We start from the raw sequence: 17,675 nt of genomic DNA, 5'->3' as shown, positions 1-17,675 counted from the left end.
TGCACAAAATGTACATGCGCGGGTAGTGTGTCAGTGCCCACTGGATCAAATGGGAGCGGGTCAAGGAGCGACGAAAAGCATGCAGGGAAATACTGCATCGCAGCGACCGTTGTCTCCCGCGTGCGTGGCTGTCGCTCACACCACGCCTGGCGTAGGGCCGCGCGCGCCTGTGCCACGAGTTCTGCATCGATATCGACGCCCAGCACATACATGAGGGAGTTGGGTAACAACTGGCACAGCTCTAGAAGCGGCTTGGCGGCGTTGCAGCCAATATCCAGGACGCGCTCAATGCGCCGCACTTCCGCGCCGTGCAGTGAGAGCCAGCTCAGCAAGCATCTGACGCGCTCGTCAACGCCATCCCGAGGCAAATATACTTCCTCCTCGGCACTACATGCGCGCGCGGCAGCCCCCGCGCTGCGCATGCCATAGTACCGCCGGAAGTTGCCATGCACAGGCACTTCCGGCATGCGCGTTGGAAGGGACACGATCTCGTGTCCATGTGACTCTTATGTAAGACTCTTCGCGCCCCTCGCGATTTTTTTTTGCTCCGCACTCCCCAGTTTGCCACCGCAGCTGGCGTGCACGGTTCGGTGCATTCTCCCCTGCGGCCAACCATGTTGCCATTGGCACTAAGATTGCGTGGATCATGCAATCGGGGTACGATTGGGCGCAAAATAGGGCCGTTTGCGCTCCGTGAAGCACAGATGGCGCCGTGGGCAGCCCTGTCGACGACGCGTGCGGTCCGCGAGCCGACGAGTACCGACTCGCCGTTCCGGCCGTATGCAGAGACCCAGATATACACACAGCTGCCCACACCCTTGCCGATGGATGTGCGTGATCGCCATCTGGCTCTGCGCCGCAAGGGTATCAATCTGGCGTCGTCCGCGCTGGACGAGAAGGAGGCGCAGCTCATCGGCACGTCCCCGTCAAGCATTGAGCATGCGAACACGGACGAGGTCTACTTCCCCACCAGTCGTTCGATCGAGACACTTGCCCTGTTCCAGGCGTGTTTATCTACAGGTCTCATATCGCGCGCACACAAACTCATGCAGGAAATGCGCGCCGAGTCTCACGGTCGGCTGCGCGAGCTCTACGAGGGGCATGTGTCTAGCTCTGACCATGTGACGCCCATGGCGCCACTGAAGCTGTGGTCGTACAATGCCATGCTCCATGCGTACTTTGCCAAGGCATTGGAGCCAGATGCGGAGGACAGCAAAGTATGGGTTGGTCACGCCTGGAAACTGTGGGACGACATGATGAAAGACGGAAGCCTTGTGCTGGATCCACGACCGGATGCATCGACCATCGCCACGATGGCCGTGGGCGTGTCGCAGCTCCAGGGCTTGGGTATTTACCCCCGTGGCCGCCCTGACCTTTTGGAGCTATTGCGTGGCTCGCGCAAGCTCGGCATCTCATTGGACTCTGTGTTCTCATCGACGGTACGGCAGAATGGTCTCGCGAACGCGGCTGGGAGCGAGTCGTCGTCGCTGCTGCAGGGCACGAATGCCGATACATACGCCCTGCTTAAGGGCTTCCGCGCGGCGGCAGCCAAGCTGGGCGATGTTTCCGCGCAACAGGAGCTTGATCAGGTGGCCCAAATCCTGGACAAGAGCGAAGTGACAGCCGACGAGTCTGCGGCGGCGGAGCCAGCACCGGACGCGCCGGAGGTGCGCCCGGTGATGAAGAAGGACAAGGCTACAGACACACTGTACAAACCTTTTAACTTGCGCACTCTTCAAGAGAGCCTGGAGATGATGAAGGAGGCACGTACCCGCTCCACAGACCTCTTCGAGCGGCAGCGCTGGCTCGAGCACTCGGCCCTGGAGGCCGCACGCAAGCGCCTCGAGCATGATACAGAAAAGCTGCAGGAGCTTGGTCTCGATGCGGGGCACCTACAGTCCAAGACGCTGCAGGCATGGATGTGGGACTGGTACCGTAAGCTGGAAGAAACGCTGCGGAAAGACATGGAGCGTTTGGCCCGTCAGACGAAGCACCAGCTGGCGAGCTCGATGGACATGCAGCTGTATCCGTTCCTGTGCCTTTTACCTCCGTCCAAGATGGCGATGATTGTGATCCTGGAGCTCATGCGCATGCAGGGCATTAGTGGCGTGGCAGACGGCATCAAGACGACACGCGCGCTCATCACGATCGGAAAGGCTATTGAGAATGAGTACAGTGCCGTCATGATGAACAAGCACCCTGAGATCTTTATTCAGGCACGGCATGCGCAGCAGATGCTGGGTCAGCGCAACCTTGTGAACCTGGCGATGCGACGCGACATCAAGGCGTGGCAGGAGCGGTGCAAGGACGAGAACATTGCGAGCAACATTCCGAAGTGGACGCAAATCATTCGAGCGCGTGTCGGTAGCTACCTGGTGCATCAGCTGCTGAGCGTTGCTACAGTGAAGCGCCAGGCGTATGACCGTGAGGGCGAGCTTTGGGAAGAGGAGCAGCCGGCCTTTTACTCGGCCTATGAGTACATCCAGGGCAAGAAGCTGGGCGTGATCCGTCTCAACGAGGTCGTCTCGCAGCGTCTCGACAAGGAGTCGGTGCGCGAAACTCTGCACCCACGCCATCTACCGATGCTTGTGCCGCCGCGTCCCTGGCTGACGCACGACTCGGGCGGTTACTTCAGCGTAAAAACCAGTGCGATGCGCTACAAGGACTCGGTGGAGCAGAGCTCGTACCTCCGTGCTGCATCTGCGAACAATGGACTCGAAGTCGTGCTGGCCGGCCTGGATGTGCTAGGCAACACGGCGTGGAACGTGAACCGTGAGGTGTTTGATGTGGTGCTGCAAGTGTGGAACTCGGGCGAGGCGCTGGCAGATCTGCCGCCGGCCGAGATGACTGATCCTGAGCCGGAGCGGCCGCCGCCGGACGATATCAAAGCGAAGGGTATCTATCTGCAGCGCCTGCGGCAATGGAATTCGATCCGCGCCTCAAACCACTCGCAGCGATGCGACATCAACTACAAGTTGGAGATTGCGCGCAGCTTTTTGGGCGAAAAGTTCTACTTCCCCCATAACATGGACTTCCGTGGCCGCGCATATCCGATTCCGCCGCACCTGAACCACATCGGTAACGACCTCTGCCGCGGTCTGCTCAAATTCGCCGAGGCCAAGCCGCTCGGCGAGGCGGGTCTCCGCTGGCTACACATCCACCTGGCCAATGTATGGGGCTACGACAAGGCGAGCTTTGCGGAGCGCGAAGAGTTTACTAAGCGCCATGCCGACCTGGTTAAGGACTCGGCGACGCGTCCGCTCGAGGGCGAGCGCTGGTGGCTCCAGGCCGACGATCCCTGGCAATGTCTGGCCACGTGCATTGAACTGAACAAGGCGTGGAATTATGCCGATGGACCGGAGGCGTTCCCCTCACAGCTCCCTGTGCACCAGGACGGCACCTGCAATGGTCTGCAGCACTACGCGGCGCTAGGCGGCGATCTACAAGGCGCCAAGCAAGTGAATCTGCGTGGCGGTGATCGCCCCGCCGATGTGTACACGGGTGTGGCCGAGCTGGTGATTGAGCAGCTATCGAAGCGCGCTGAGGCGGGCGACGAGACGGCGCAGCTGCTGTGCGGCAAGGTCACCCGCAAGGTCGTAAAGCAAACGGTCATGACGACAGTATACGGTGTGACGTTCATTGGCGCGAAAAACCAGGTGATGCGCCAGCTTGCGGACCGTGGCGATGTACCGGCCGAAGAGCTGTGGTCGGCGGCGTCGTACCTGGCCAAAGTGATTATGGACTGCATTGGCAACCTCTTCTCGGGTGCGAACCTGATCCAGGACTGGCTCACTGTGAGTGCGCGCCTGATTGCGAAGAGTATTCCGCCGGAGCGCATTGCGCAGGCGCAGCTGCGAACCGACAAGGCGGGAAAGCGCAGCAGCTCGACGCGGGAGGGCCGCGAGCAGATGACGTCGGTCATCTGGACGAGCGCGCTGGGTTTGCCTGTCGTGCAGCCATACCGCAAAATTAAGAAGCACCAGATTACGACTGCGGTGCAGTCTGTGTACATTCGTGACCCGAACCAAAACTACGAGGTGAACCCCTCGAAGCAGGCTAGTGCCTTCCCCCCCAACTTTATCCACTCCCTGGATGCGACACACATGTTCCTCACGGCGCTGGAGTGCCACTCGGCTGGCCTTGTGTTTGCCAGTGTGCATGACAGCTACTGGACGCATGCGTGTGATATTGATACCATGAGCGACATCATCCGCGACACGTTTGTGCGCTTGCACTCACAGGACATTCTCGTACGTCTGCGTGACGAGTTCCTGCAGCGCTACAAGGGCTACAAGATTCCTGCATCGTCGCTAGCGTACACCAAGGCCAAGGTTGCGCGCGCACGGGCCGAAGAGCCTGCCGAGTCCGATGCGGTCGAGGCCGGCGCCGAAGACGCAGAGCCTGTGCTCGGGGACCTAGCGTCCCTGTCGCAGTGCGACCAGGAGCCAGATGAAAATGGCTTCTACAATCTCGCGGACCTGCTTCCCACCATCCCCAAAAAAGGCGGCTTTGATGTCTCGGAGATCAAGCGCTCTCTGTATTTCTTCAGCTAGGTAGATACGGATCTTTCCTCCACCCACGATCATGTCGAAGGACGGCGACTCGGCGTCGACGCCTCTCGCGTTGCCTGATGCCAGCACGGCATCGTCGCCACAGAGTGCACAGCTCGATGTGCACACGTCCAACACGATCAAGTTTGACACGCTGGGACCAATTGTGGTACGTGCGCGTCCGCTAACACACAGGTCAACAGCGATGGCGTACGTTGCATTCACTCACTGCAGACCCTTTCACGTGTGCCCAACTGGCAGGAGATGACGGACCTCGAAAAAGAGCGCACTATCCGGGTCCTCTCGAAGCGCAACCAGCAACGCATGGCCCATCTTCGGGGGGACGGTGCCCCAGGTAAATAGGAATTATGTCATAATACGCGCCGCACGACGGTGGCCCAACCCATCTGTGCGCAACACGTTGCTGGCGCGATGAGACGACCCATGTTCGAGGAAACACCGGCGATCCGGTATGTGAAGCTGCTAATGTAGATTGAAATGGTTTTATGAGATTCTCGAGAATGAGGAAGCAAGACTGCGGAAGCGGCAGCGCTCTCGGGAGAGCTCGTTCCGGGCGGAGGTGGACGACGACCTAATCCCTATGCACTCGCCGGCGCTGCGGTTAGAGCGCCGGCGGCTACGCGATGCAAATGCAGCCTTCCAAATGGACTGGGGCCTTGGCGATCAGTCGGCGATCATGCCACTGCCTCTAGAGAGCGAGTATTTGGCCTGGGACGGCGATGCTGCTTTGGACAGGGTCTCAGATGGGCCTGAGCAGGAAGACACGAGTGATGCAGACGAGGACCTCATCGAGGGCTCTGTGGAAGTCGACGCGGACGCGCGCTCCATAGCGCGTGCGTCGGAGCCCCATGTGATCCGACTGCGCCCTGGGCAGCGCCTCCTCCGGTACGTGCGACCTGGCTCACCACAGCGTACCGGCTACGCAAACACACACTCCGGTGATTTCCACTCGGCGTAAAAAGCAACGTGTATAAAAAGAGTCTATCTAGTTCTTCACCGCATTGAGACGCTTCTCGGCCGTCTCAAAGTTGATCACATCCCAGATCTTCTTAAAGTACGTGGCCTTGTCGTTCTTGTACTGCAGGTAGAACGAGTGCTCCCACGCGTCGATCGTGAGCAGCGGCACATGCGAGATAAGCACGTCCTGGTTGGCCGTGGTGACAATGTCGAGCTTGCCGTTCGTCTTGTTGTAGGCGAGCCAGCCCCAGCCACTGCCCTGGATACCAGCGAGCGCCGCGATGAACTTCTCCTTCATCGAGTCGACGCTGCCAAAGTCCTGCTCGATAGCCGTGCGCAGGCTACCGCTGTCGAGCTGACCGCCACCCTGGCTCTGGGGGGCGAGGTTCTCCCAGAACAGCGAGTGGTTCAGGTGACCACCGCCGTTGAACTTGACGGCGTTCATAGCGGCCATCTCGGCAACCAGGTCGCCACGGCTGCCGGCGTCGGCGAGGTCGGCCTGGGCCTTGTTCAGGTTGTTCACATACGTCTGGTGGTGCTTGCCGTGGTGCACCTCCATGATGTGGCCCGAGATCGCAGGCTCGAGCGCACCGTACGAGTAAGGCAGCTCAGGGAGAGTGTGCTTGGCACGGACACCCAGGCGGGTGGCGTTCACAGCAGTACGGCGCGACACAAAAGCAAACATGATAGTCGGTGGGAGAAACACTGCTTGTTCCCGAGCACGGACCGAATGTCCGTCGGACTTTTTGCCACAACGTAAGCGAGCGCCGACCTATTTGTCAGCGCCTCCACCAGCACGTCTTCTTCATGGCGACCGCGGCGGCCTCGCTGGTGCAGCGCGATGCGCGTCTGGACCAGGTGCTCCAGGGCGTGCAAGATGCATGCGCGAAACTCGGCGCCTCCCAACAGAAGGATATCGATCAGGCCACGTCCATGCTGCTGTCTCTGGCTGACTCGCCCCACGTGATCGACGATACCTGCTTCATCCTGGCACACTCGCAGGACGAGGCCGTCCAGTTCCATACACTCGGTGCGATCCTTCAAGCCATGCCCCTTCTTTCTGTGGAAGATGGTGCGCGTCAAGTACGATCGCTCGTTGATATGCGCGAGTGGCTGCTGCATGTAGCTGTCGTGCGCGCGCGCGCGTGGCTTAGCGGACATACTTGGCCTGCCTACGTCCGCTCGCGGCATCTTCGCGTCATTGTGATGCTGTCGCAGCGTGCCGGTGGTCAGCATGCCCGCGCTGATCCATCGCCCCTGCTCTCTCTCGGACAGCACATGGCCGACCTACTGAACGCGGACGAGGCGTGCATGGTCGTCGGCCTGGGCTTGGCGTCGGTCCTCGCCGAGGATCGACCTACAGACACGTCTGAAGCAGGCAGTCGTCTCGGGCTGACTTGTGATGAGCATATGTGGTGCCATGCACTGATGGAAGCAAAAATATGGCCGCTTCTCTTGCAGCCCCTCTGGCACGCATTGCACCAGACCACGGACCATGTGCGACAAGCGGCGGGCTCGCAGATCTCCAGCGGTCTGTTCTATCTCTGGGCACTCGCTGCCCAGGCGATATCGGCTGTACTCGCATGGCGCAGTGTGCCCGTCCCCTCTGTGGCTAAGGACGCCGAGCTGACTTCCCGCACCGCCGAGCAGCTGTGGGAGGCATTGCAGCAGAACAGCGCTGGAGAGACACCCGCAAGCACACGCCGTGTCTCTCGTGCACTGAGCCCCATACTGTGTCATGCGGACGTACCGCTCTTTTTGGGCGACGTGGCACGTCTTGCCACATCGATGGCGCGCGAAGTGCCGGCGCATGCGTTCAGCGCCCAGCAGGTCGCCCAGGCGATGCACGAGGCCTTTCTGCATGTGGCTACCTATGAGCTGCACACCGGCGATCCCAGCACGAGCACATGGACCGCGCAGCGCGCCGCACTTCTGCACGAGATGCACATGCAGATGGAAGCGCTCGCACCTCGCCTAACGCACGCAGATGAAGAGCATGTCGCGGCACTGCAACACATGACGCATGCGTACACGTCTCTCCTCGACGGCGCCAGCGGCCGCGTGCTGCTGGAGCAGGCTGTGGCGCCCGAGACACTCCTTGAGGCGCTCGCGCGCGTCACAGCCACCTGCTTCCACGTCGCATTTGAGCTCGTGCCCCTCTCCGACGACGCCGAGATTGGTGCAGCGAGCGAGGCTGCCTTGGAAGAGGCGCTGGGGCTGTGGCGCCGCCTGCTGATCGCGCTGCACGGCACGGACGCCTCGGCCGTATTGGAGTACGTCAGTACGCATGTGGTGACGCCGTACCAACAGGGGCGCCTCAAAGCGGCCGCCCTGGTTGCTGAGCGCGACGTCGACGAGCACGGCGACGAGCAGGAGCGTGATGTGGATCTGTATGATGAGCAACTCACGGTGTATGCGGCCCTGGCGCGCACATGCCTGGACACTGCCCTGTCGTCGCTCGCTGCAGCTGCGCCACCAGCGCCTACGGCGGCTACGGCGCCTGCCATATGGGAGCAGTGGCACTGGCTTGCTCTGCTGGGCGGTCATGTGCTGGCCGATGCACCGTGCGGCGAAGAAGTCATGGTACCGGAAGCCGTGCAGAGTGCATCGCCCGCCACACACACTGCGCTCCACGGGCTCATCCACACATTCCTGGCGCTCGTTCAGGCGCTGGCGCCGCACGGCCCCGAGACACCTACACCAGCGAGTCCTCAGACCATGGCATCGGCCCTGTGGTTTACGGCGCGCTGGATCCCGACGTACCTGATGCGCCAGGCTGGCAATGACGTTGGCAATACCCTAGAAGAGCATGTCCTTGACGAGCTGGCGCCGTGTATGGCAACGATTTCTCGGACGTGGCGCTCCGAGGCGGATGTGCTCAGTGCTCTTGCCCTTGTCTGGGACGCGCTCGCACATTCGTCAAGCGCGATGCGCGTGTGGCTCGGCAAGCCAGCGGTGCATGCGCTTGTGCAGGACACGCTCGGACGCCTGGAGGAGCTGCCGGAAGCGGCGCAAGGGCCCCTAGTGCGTGCGCTCGTGCGCTGCATTGACGCAGCGCGCGATGGCCCGGTCGTGCGTGCCGCGCAGGTGCGCGACGAGTACTTTCCCATGGTCGTGCAGAGTGCGCAAGCGCGACTGGAGGCCGCACAGCATGCGCCCCCCGCCACGGTAGCAGCGGCGCTTGGGCTCTGGCAGGCGCTCGCCGAGGCGTCCGATCCACAGACGAGCGGGCCCGTGCATGTGCACCTCTTTTCCCAGCTGCCGGCCATTGTGGGTCTCGTACAGGCGCAGGCGCAGCATGCCGATGTCCTGATGGCGGCGCTGCGTGCTGTACGCGCCATGGTGCGCGCGCTGCCGGAGCTAGAGGCTCTTGCGGAGTTACTGCCACGCGCGTGTGCGGGCGTGCGTGGGCTTCTGGACGCCGTATACCCAACCCTAGCTTCGGTTCCTCCCACGCAGGGCCCCGATGCTACGGGCGAGGAGCTGCTCAGCCACTATCTGGCGCTCCTCCACGAGTGGGTCCAAGCGGGAGGCACTGTGCCTGCGGAGGCCGCGTCAGTCTCCCTGTCGCCGAGCGCCATGGGTCTTGCGGCGCTCGCGCATGTACTTCCGATGCTGAACCTGGAGGTGCTGAGCGTGGCGAGCGTGCGGGAGAGTCTGTGCGACACGGTGCATGCGCTGCTGATCGTTGCGCGCGAGCCGCTGCTCGCTGCGGCGACCGGCGCGGCGCCCTTGCTCCCGCCGCCGTTTGCCACGGACGACCTGCGTGCGAATGTGATCGTCCCCAAAGGCATTGAGCTGAGTCCGCTGCAGGCTGTGCTGCGTGCGGCCGTCTTTGTTATGGCGTCAGCGGACTCGCTCACCGAGGCAGCGGCCAGCGCGGTGGCGCAGGGTCTTGGGTTTTTGGCCGAGGCGCTTGCGACGCTGGCGCCGACGGCTGCGAGCAGCACGGTCCAGACGAGCATCGACGCGGTGGTGTGTGATCTCCTGCAGAGCTTGCTGCTCCGTCCGCTGCACATGTCGATGCTCACGCCGACGCTCCTGGCCATCCGCAAGATCTCGCTGGGCCGCGTGCAGGCCACGGCACTCGGTGGCTCCGAGACGTTCCTGTCGTTCCTTGCTCAGCATTGCGCCGCCGTGGCACTGCCGCCTATGTCGCCGTCGGAGGAAGCGCGCGTGCGTGCCGCGTACATGCCCGCCGCCGAGCACATTCTGCAGCAGGTCCTGGCCAGTGTGCCGCCGCCGCCGCCGTCGTCGGCATCGCCGGCGCTCGCGGCCCGCGCCGCGCTCAAAGGCGAGATGACCGCAGCCGTGGGGTTCAACCGTTTGGTGCGGCCGTTTGTGCTACAAGCGCGGGGCACACTGGTGGTCCGCTAGCCCTACGGAGACTCGCTGGGCGGATCGACACTGGTATCCAGCATCAGGGACGTGTCCCTGCTCGTGTCGCCGGACCCTGCACTGCGTCGGTGGCGCACGAGTTTCTTGATGTACTCGTGCGCAAACATTTTCATTTTTCTGCGCTTCTCGTCGCTCAGTTCCTCGAGGCCTACTTCGCCGTTGGCCAGGCGCGGTGGCCACGCCTTGGGGTTGCGCTTTTCCTTGTCGCACAATACATTCGTTAAGTCCTTGGCATATTTCTTAAACCGGTCGCGGTCCAGCTCGTCGCGCACCTTGGATAGCTGCTTCACCACCAACGCACTCACGAGCTTGGCAAGTTGCCGCTCCACGGCACCCAAATCCACCGGCGCGGACTTGGCGCGCTTCTCGGCGCGGCCCGTCCGCGCATCGCCCGCCTCGGCGCGATGCTTCTTGGAGGCGCGTGTCGCCGCGCGCCGCGCCTCTTCCGCGCGTGCCTCTTCGGCGCGCTTGGCCTCCGCCTCCGCCTCCTCGCGTGCGCGCTGCTGCGCTTCGTTCTCTGCATTTGCCTGCCGGATGATATCTTCCACAGAGAGGCTGGGGCGTGGCTTGGCAGGGTTCTTTTTCTCGTCGGCGGGGCGGGCGCGCGGCTCCGGGGCGGGCACCGGCGCGGCGCTGTCTTTCTCGCGGTACGCCACGAGCGAGCGGCGCAAGTCGTCGCTAGGCTCTGGCTCGTCGGTCCTCGCCGCTGCGTCGTTGGTGGCGGCGCGCCGCAGCGCCGCGAGATCGATGTCGTCCTCCGACACGTCATGGTCGCGGCGTGCGATGCGGAACGTCGACGGAAGCTCGGCCCAGCGGTCGAGCAGGGACTGGGCCAGCGCCTGGTTCGGCCCGGCCTTGCCCTCGGCCATCGCATGCACCTGGGTTTCCACGCCTGAATCAACGACCTTGTCGCGTGCGAGCAGGGGCCACTGCGCCAGGCATGCGAGAACGAGGTGTACAAGCTCTGCGTCGTCGGACCACTCGTCGAGGAGGCCGGCCATGACGACGAAGCCATGCAGCTTCACGAGCGTCTTGAGCACGGGCACACTGTCGGTCATCTGAATGCGCGTGAGCAGCATGTGGATCATCTTGCGGTTGGTCGTGGCGTCGCGCACGGCCGTCATGACTCGTGCGCAGTCGTCGACCGAGTCGATGGCGTGCAGCGTCGGGTGGAAGTCATCGTCGAGAATCTTGTGGCGCTTGTTGCGCGGCAGCGATGCGCGCAGCTCAGCGACCTGGTCTGCAATGTCGAGCGCAGCAATAAAGCGCTCGTCCATCGTCACGACATCGGTCTGTGTGCGCCCGCCGATCGTGCCAACACAGTTGGGCTCGCCGCAGTAGCAGGGCTGGGGGTCGTTGCCGTAACGGTCGGCATTGTAGTTAAACGTCAGCTCCTCGCCCGCGAGGATGGCGCGCTTTGCAAAGATGCCCATGCGGACGTGCCGGCCGACATGCCACTTGCTCACGTAGCAGTTCGGGTTGCAGCTGTGGTTAATGAGGCGTCCGCGCCCGCCCCGCTTGGTCGCATCGATATACTCATCGCGCTGCAGCATCATAAAGTAAAAGTGCACGATGTTCTCGTTCTTGTACTGGGCCATGCGGCGCAGGAACGTATCGTGGTTAATGACCTCGCCAATGTACTCATACACAAAGTCGTCCTTGGCGAGCGGCGCCCTGGCGCGCAGGCCAAAGCCCTTGGAGGGCGTCTTCACAATGTCCACAAGCGCATACTGGTGCTTTTGGAACCGCTGGTTCGCACATTGGTCGCCGCAGCGGCACACGCCAGGGAGACACTCGACCTGTGTGAGACGGTTAATGCACCCCGACTCGTCCGTACAGGCCATCGACGGGCCGTATTCGGGCGAGCAATCACACATGGGGTCGTCCTGCCCGCGCGTACGCCCCATGCGAGACGTCTGGTACACAGGGTCAGGGATCTCTTCGAACGTCGCGAGTGCCTCCGCCTCGGCCAAGGGCATGTCCAGCACGAGCTGGGGCGTCGTAGACGCGCGGCCGTTCTTTTTGGGAGACGCGCTCCGCCCCTCCTCAGGCGTCGCACCATCACGCAGCGTCGGCGCACTCGCGTCTGGCTTCAGGTCGCCCATCGCACGCTGCGCGGCGCCGGCGGTCAAGCTACGCGCCGCGCGCCCGCGGCGTGGACATGCTGACTAAGTCACCTATAGCTCCTCGACCATGATGCGCTGCCCACACGCGCGGCACTGCTGCCGGTTGGGGCCCGCGTCGGTCCACTCGTGCACATGCTCGGCATCGCGCCGCTGCTGCCATAGATTGTCGCGGATCGTGCGTTTTCGTAACCGGTCGAGGCCCTGCTGGAACTTGCGCGTGCGTTTCCGCGCCTTGTCGGCCGTGCGCCGCTGGTACTCGGCATCGAGTCCTTCGGGGGACTGCCACTTGGCGTCGGAAAACGCAAATTGCTCGACTTGGCACCGTAGAAAAAGCATCATGTTGCTGTATGTCGACTTGTGCGGATTTTTCTTCAAGAGGTGGGGGAGCAGTTCGCCATCAGCGAGCTCCGCTGCGGTCAGCCACCGGCACGCACCGTCCGTGAGCAGGTAGTCCTTCCGTGAGTCATAGCTGCGTACCTCTTTCACTTCCGTCTTAGTGAGCAGGCTGTACCGCTCGGGGTGCGCGCGCTCACACGCACGACACACGCGCACATTGAACACGCGCAGGAACGGGTCATATAGAATGTCCGGCGACTGGCACATCTCGCACACGGGCCGCGTCGTCGGATCGAGGCTGATCCCGGGCTCCATTTGATCGCGCAAGCGCTGCTTCTCGCGCTCGCGCTCCTTGCGCTGCTCCTCGAGCGCCTGCAGCGCGTCATCACCGGTATCTTCGACCAGGAAACCACCCTTGGAGTTTTGGAGCCGCGTCAGATCAAACTCAATATAGTCGCCCAGACCCTTGTCGCGCTGCAGCGGCGCAGCGGGCGCACGAGACGCGGACGGTGTGGCGTCCCGCACGGTCGTGGGGCCCGCACGCGGAGCGTGCTGCGCGGCCATTGCGCGCAGATGCTTACGCGCTGCATGAGTAGGGCCTACACACCTAGCGCGCGGTTCGTCGCGATCTGCGCCTCGGTACTAGGCGCCTCATCCTCGGGCGCTGCCATGGCGCCCCTGGCGAACCTCCACACCTACCTGGCGTGAGCGATGGACGATCCGCGCGGCGGCGCGGCGGCGCGGGCGCCGACGTCCGCCTCGCTCGAGCGATACCGACACTTGTACATTCGTCATGTGTGGAAGATGCAGCGTATATCACACATGAGATGCCCCACCGATCCAGCGTGGGCCTGGTGGGCTGCATGGACGCCCGACGAGCGCGTGCGCTTCTTCCGCGCGTTGGGCCGGCACTCGCGCCAGCGGCCAGATTTGGTGGCCCAGGACGTGCACACCAAATCTCTGATTGACGTCACGAGGGCGATCCGCGCTTTTGACCAGCAGGTGCGCCGCGTGAAGCGCGCGGAGCGCCACGAGCTGTCTCGCGAGGCGCGGCGCCACCGGACTCTGTCGATATGCCCTGCGGCCCGGGAGCTTTCCGACGCGTGGGTGCAATGGGAAGACGCACATGCACAGATCCTAGCACAGCGCGTCGATCCGCGCGCTGAGCCGTCGTCGCAGCCCATCTCTGTGGCTGAGCAGGTGTTCCACATCGCGTGGTTCCTCTACCACGCCCGCCCAGCAGCCCTGCGCCAGGGGCGCAGCACAGACAGCTCAGAGACGCTCTATAGTGTCCTAGGGCGCCTTTTGAAGCTATCCAAGCGCACAGACACTCTGGACGATGGGCCTGTCGACATGACGGAGGCGTACGTCGCTTGGGCGCGGCAGTACCCTGTGCCGCCGCTCTCGGACCGTGCCGATGTGCAGCGAGTGCTTCGCCAGCTCTTGGACCGAGAGTTCATCGCGTGGAGCGATCCTGCACATGCTGTTACGGATTGGGACGCGCCGCTCCCGCTCGATCGCTCCGTCGTGTGGATGGATGCACAGTGCTGCCCGCCGCTGCGCCATGACTTGCACGAAGTGCTGTCGATGCCCGCGCTCGAGCGCCAGCATGAGCCGGGGCAGAGTGTGCCTTACGCGACCTTTGCGGGTCTCGCGCACGAGCTGTATGCATTCCTCGTGCCGCTCTTGTACGACGTGATCACCGTGGCTGAGCGCAGCCATCCGCACTCGAGCATTGACGAGGCAGCCATCTGGGCCGCCGTAGCGCGGCGTGGCTGCCTGCCGCCTATGGAGGCGTCTGCAACGGAGGAGGAAGAGGCGCCGCCCACGGGTCCCCTAGGCCTCAACCGCGATCTGCTGGATACCATGGCGCAGATCCGTGCCGTGATGGACCCGCCCGTGGCCTGGCTGCATCGCCCGCCGTCGCACACGCCTGGCCTTTTGCACAGTGGGCGCGAGCGCGTTGCCGAGACATTCGACGAAGCGAGCGAGACCAGTGCCAGCTCGCTCTCTGACTCGTATGAGACCGACTCGTTTGTCACAGCACACAGTGACGGTGAGGGCGACGCACACCCAACGCAGCTGGGCGCGTTCCGCACGCTTGTGCCGTACGAGTTTGCGCAGGGCTCGCCGAGTCCACCTGCCGTGACGACCTGCGAGCGAGCCGAAGCGGCGAGCCCGCGAGCCGAGTCGCCCGACTCGCCGACCGAGGTCGACGGCGCCGACGAGGCGATGGACGGCGCGGACGCATCGCGCGACGACACATATGAGGAACGGCTATGGCGAGAATGGTTTGCGTAGCTACTCGTGCACGAAGTAGGGGATCAGCAGGGCCATCAGGAGGACGACGACGAAGAAGGCCGCAAAAATGATCTCGTCGGAAATCACTAGCGTCAGTATATCCACATACAGTTCGAGGGCACCAAGTTGGGGGGCAGGACAGTCATACGCAGCGTCGCATCGGCGCTTCCGCTAATGAGCACGCCCGAGCGTGGCGAGAATGCCAGGCACGTCGGCGGAAAGTCGTGCGCGTGGCGGACCTGGAGCAGCGGCTGCAGGGTAAGAGCGCGCAGGACCGTGAGGTTCAAGTCCGACGCGCCCACGGCGAGGAGGCGTCCGTTGGGACTCACAGCCAGGACTGTGGCTGGGCGCTGCGACACGGCGCGCGAGCTCCGCAGAGACCACGTTTCCGTGTCCCACATGGCCACATAGCTAGGGCGCGCCTTGCTGCCTTTCGTCGCCGGCGCATGGAGCAGGGCATACAGGGCATGCGTCCGAGCGCCCTCGTAGATCGGGCCGCGGCCAAAGCGCGCCACGCGGAACGTGCCTTGGAGGCCCGATCCGATTTGGGGCTGCGCGATCGTTTGCACGATGCGCGGGAGGAACGACGGCGTCGTGCCGTCGACTGTGCGTGGCGTGGTCGAGAGGAGGACGATGCGCGATGCCAGCGTCACAGCCAGCAGCTTGCTGTCGTGGGAAAAGTCGGTGCCGTACACCTCTTCGCCGAGCGAGAGCACGCCCGTGTGTGGCGAGAATACCGGCTCCAGCGATGGATAGCGGTGCAGCTGCACCTGCCCATCGGTGCTCGCGACAGCCAGCAGCCGGCCGTCTGGCGAGAGCGTGCACGTCTTCTGGTAGTGCTCCGGGTCCTTTAGAGCGAGTGACGGCGCCGCCGTCTTCGGCTGCACGCGCACCTGCCCGTCCCGTGCCTCGTACGTATACACACGCACATGGTCGTTCGTCCCCGCCTGCATCTGCGCTCCAGGCGCATTGATGCCACACACAATGTGGGCGCGCTACGGTCAGTGGCGCAACGTACCGAGGCATCGACATCGACGCACATGGGCGCATCCTCCTGGGAGCTCAGGGCGAGTGTCCCAACGGCGCGGATCGACGGCACAGCGTCCTGTGCCTCGAGCTGCGCAACGCTCTGCACGTTAGCAGCACAACGTACCACTACATTGGCAACACCAGAGCGGCCGGCGCCGCCACCGCCAACATAGACGACGTGGTCCTCATCGATGCAGGCTAACGCGTACACAGGCACGCCCGTAGCCAGCGAGGCATGTGCGGCAGGGGCCATCCGGGAGCGCAGCGCCCGTGCGGGCGCAAGTCGAGGGCCACATTCACGTGACACTCGCCTCACGCCACCATGCCAGGGGCGAGTGTTGGGCGAGACGCTGGCGCCGTGGAGCTTCCGCGCCGTGTGCTCACGCGTGCGCAGCTCGCTGAGCGTATTGCCAATGGCGAGGTGCTTGTCGTGCACCGCCGCCTTGTCTACAAACTGGACCACTGGATCCATGTGCATCCCGGTGGTGACACGGCGATTCTGCACTTTGTGGGGCGTGACGCGAAGGACGAGATCGAGGTATACCACAGCGACGAGACGATCCGCATGATGCGCCGCTTTGCGATTGCACAGCTGGCGGAGGAGGACGCGACGGATCTCGCACGGGGGCGTGTGTTCCGCCCCCTCATGCCGCCCATCCAGCTCGGCTACCGCAATGGCGTGCTGGACCACCCGCACGCGCAGCTGGCGGCGTGGGAGGCGTGTGCGGCAGCTGCGAACAAGCCGGTGGATGCACGTGTGCGCGCATTCCCCCTGCCTGTCGACATGCTCGAGCCGCCGCCCACGGGCGTCCGGCTCGAGGAGCAGCCGCGTCTCTCGGCCGCGTTTGAAAAAATGCATGCGCAGCTCCGCGCGGATGGTCTGTACAAGCTGCATCCGCGCCACTATATGCGTGAGCTGGCGCGGTACTGCGCGTTTGCTCTCGGCGCGTACGCTTTGTACCGCGCTGGGCAGCACACGACAGGCGCACTCTCCGTCCTGGCGTACCTGCTGAGCGCCGTGTCGTTGGGCGCGATGTGGCACCAGGTCGCATTCTTCGCGCACGACGCGGGCCACACGGGCATTACGCACATTCACTGGGTCGACAAGCTGATGGGTATAATCGTTGCCTCGTTCGTGGGCGGTCTGTCGCTGCTGTGGTGGTGCGACAACCACGATGTGCACCACCTGGTGACGAACCACCCCGAGCACGATCCGGACATTCAGCACATGCCCATCTTTGCCATAAGCCCGCGGTTCCTGCCGCGCAAGGCGCGGCCGGGGAAGAACGAGCCGCAGGGGCTGTGGTCGTCGTACTACCGCCGCGTGATGCCGTTTGACGCTGCTGCGCGCTTCTTCCTGCGGCACCAGCACAAGCTGTACTTTGCGATCATGGCCGTTGCGCGTTTCAACCTGTATGCGCTATCGTACTCGTTCCTCCTGCTGCGTGCGCGCCGCGACCGCTGGCTCGCGCTGGAGGTGACCGGTCTCGTCGTGTTTTGGTACACGTTTGTGCATGCGGTGCTCGCGCCACTGCCGTCGTGGCCCCTGCGCCTCGCGTACCTGCTCGTGTCGCACGTGGTGACGAGCCCCCTGCATGTACAGATTGTGCTCTCCCACTTTGCGCAGGACACCACGGATCTCGGCCCCGCGGAGTGCTTTGCTGCGCGGCAGATCCGCACGACGATGGACGTCCAATGCCCGCCGTCGCTCGACTTTGTGCACGGCGGCCTCCATATGCAAGTCGCCCACCACCTCTTTCCACGCCTGCCGCGGCACAACCTGCGCGAGGCGCGCGACCGGTACGTGGTGCCGTTCTGCGCGGAGCACGGGCTCGTATACGACGAGATGCGCTTCGTCCCCGGCAACGGCAAGGTCGTCGCTCGCCTGCAAGAGGTAGCCAACCAGGTGCGTGTGCTCTGCTGCGTAGCGAGCGCCCAGGCGCAAGGCGAGCTCGCT

At 63.5% G+C, this 17,675-nt stretch overlaps 8 protein-coding genes across 8 annotated transcripts; 4 read left to right on the top strand and 4 right to left on the bottom strand.

Annotated features, from left to right (window-relative positions):
- Positions 1 to 614: 614 nt before the first annotated feature.
- On the top strand, positions 615 to 4,553 carry MSY001_2299 (uncharacterized protein; the record flags this gene model as incomplete). The annotated part of the gene is made up of 1 exon (XM_018884144.1): positions 615 to 4,553. The coding sequence occupies one exon, from the start codon at positions 615 to 617 to the stop codon at positions 4,551 to 4,553; it is 3,939 nt and encodes a 1,312-aa protein (XP_018740833.1).
- A 1,003-nt stretch (positions 4,554 to 5,556) lies between these two features.
- On the bottom strand, positions 5,557 to 6,213 carry MSY001_2298 (uncharacterized protein; the record flags this gene model as incomplete). The annotated part of the gene is made up of 1 exon (XM_018884143.1): positions 5,557 to 6,213. One exon carries the CDS (start codon positions 6,211 to 6,213, stop codon positions 5,557 to 5,559), a length of 657 nt encoding a protein of 218 aa, XP_018740832.1.
- Positions 6,214 to 6,335: 122 nt separating this feature from the next.
- On the top strand, positions 6,336 to 9,905 carry MSY001_2297 (uncharacterized protein; the record flags this gene model as incomplete). The annotated part of the gene is made up of 1 exon (XM_018884141.1): positions 6,336 to 9,905. The coding sequence occupies one exon, from the start codon at positions 6,336 to 6,338 to the stop codon at positions 9,903 to 9,905; it is 3,570 nt and encodes a 1,189-aa protein (XP_018740831.1).
- A 43-nt stretch (positions 9,906 to 9,948) lies between these two features.
- Positions 9,949 to 12,031, bottom strand: MSY001_2296 (uncharacterized protein; the record flags this gene model as incomplete). Its single annotated transcript, XM_018884140.1, has 2 exons — positions 9,949 to 9,962; positions 9,988 to 12,031. The coding sequence occupies 2 exons, from the start codon at positions 12,029 to 12,031 to the stop codon at positions 9,949 to 9,951; spliced, it is 2,058 nt and encodes a 685-aa protein (XP_018740830.1).
- A 72-nt stretch (positions 12,032 to 12,103) lies between these two features.
- MSY001_2295 (uncharacterized protein) lies at positions 12,104 to 12,952 on the bottom strand (the record flags this gene model as incomplete). Its single annotated transcript, XM_018884139.1, has 1 exon — positions 12,104 to 12,952. One exon carries the CDS (start codon positions 12,950 to 12,952, stop codon positions 12,104 to 12,106), a length of 849 nt encoding a protein of 282 aa, XP_018740829.1.
- Positions 12,953 to 13,099: 147 nt separating this feature from the next.
- MSY001_2294 (uncharacterized protein) lies at positions 13,100 to 14,689 on the top strand (the record flags this gene model as incomplete). The annotated part of the gene is made up of 1 exon (XM_018884138.1): positions 13,100 to 14,689. The coding sequence occupies one exon, from the start codon at positions 13,100 to 13,102 to the stop codon at positions 14,687 to 14,689; it is 1,590 nt and encodes a 529-aa protein (XP_018740828.1).
- A 92-nt stretch (positions 14,690 to 14,781) lies between these two features.
- On the bottom strand, positions 14,782 to 15,971 carry MSY001_2293 (uncharacterized protein; the record flags this gene model as incomplete). The annotated part of the gene is made up of 2 exons (XM_018884137.1): positions 14,782 to 15,684; positions 15,708 to 15,971. The coding sequence occupies 2 exons, from the start codon at positions 15,969 to 15,971 to the stop codon at positions 14,782 to 14,784; spliced, it is 1,167 nt and encodes a 388-aa protein (XP_018740827.1).
- Positions 15,972 to 16,040: 69 nt separating this feature from the next.
- Positions 16,041 to 17,646, top strand: MSY001_2292 (uncharacterized protein; the record flags this gene model as incomplete). The annotated part of the gene is made up of 2 exons (XM_018884136.1): positions 16,041 to 17,591; positions 17,617 to 17,646. 2 exons carry the CDS (start codon positions 16,041 to 16,043, stop codon positions 17,644 to 17,646), a joined length of 1,581 nt encoding a protein of 526 aa, XP_018740826.1.
- Between the last annotated feature and the right edge of the window lie 29 nt (positions 17,647 to 17,675).

Source organism: Malassezia sympodialis, genomic scaffold (assembly GCF_000349305.1).
Source record: "Malassezia sympodialis ATCC 42132 genomic scaffold, msy_sf_10, whole genome shotgun sequence".
Lineage (NCBI taxonomy): Eukaryota > Fungi > Basidiomycota > Malasseziomycetes > Malasseziales > Malasseziaceae > Malassezia > Malassezia sympodialis.
Note: the sequence above shows the minus strand (reverse complement) of the source record. Positions and strands in the feature narration are given on the sequence as shown.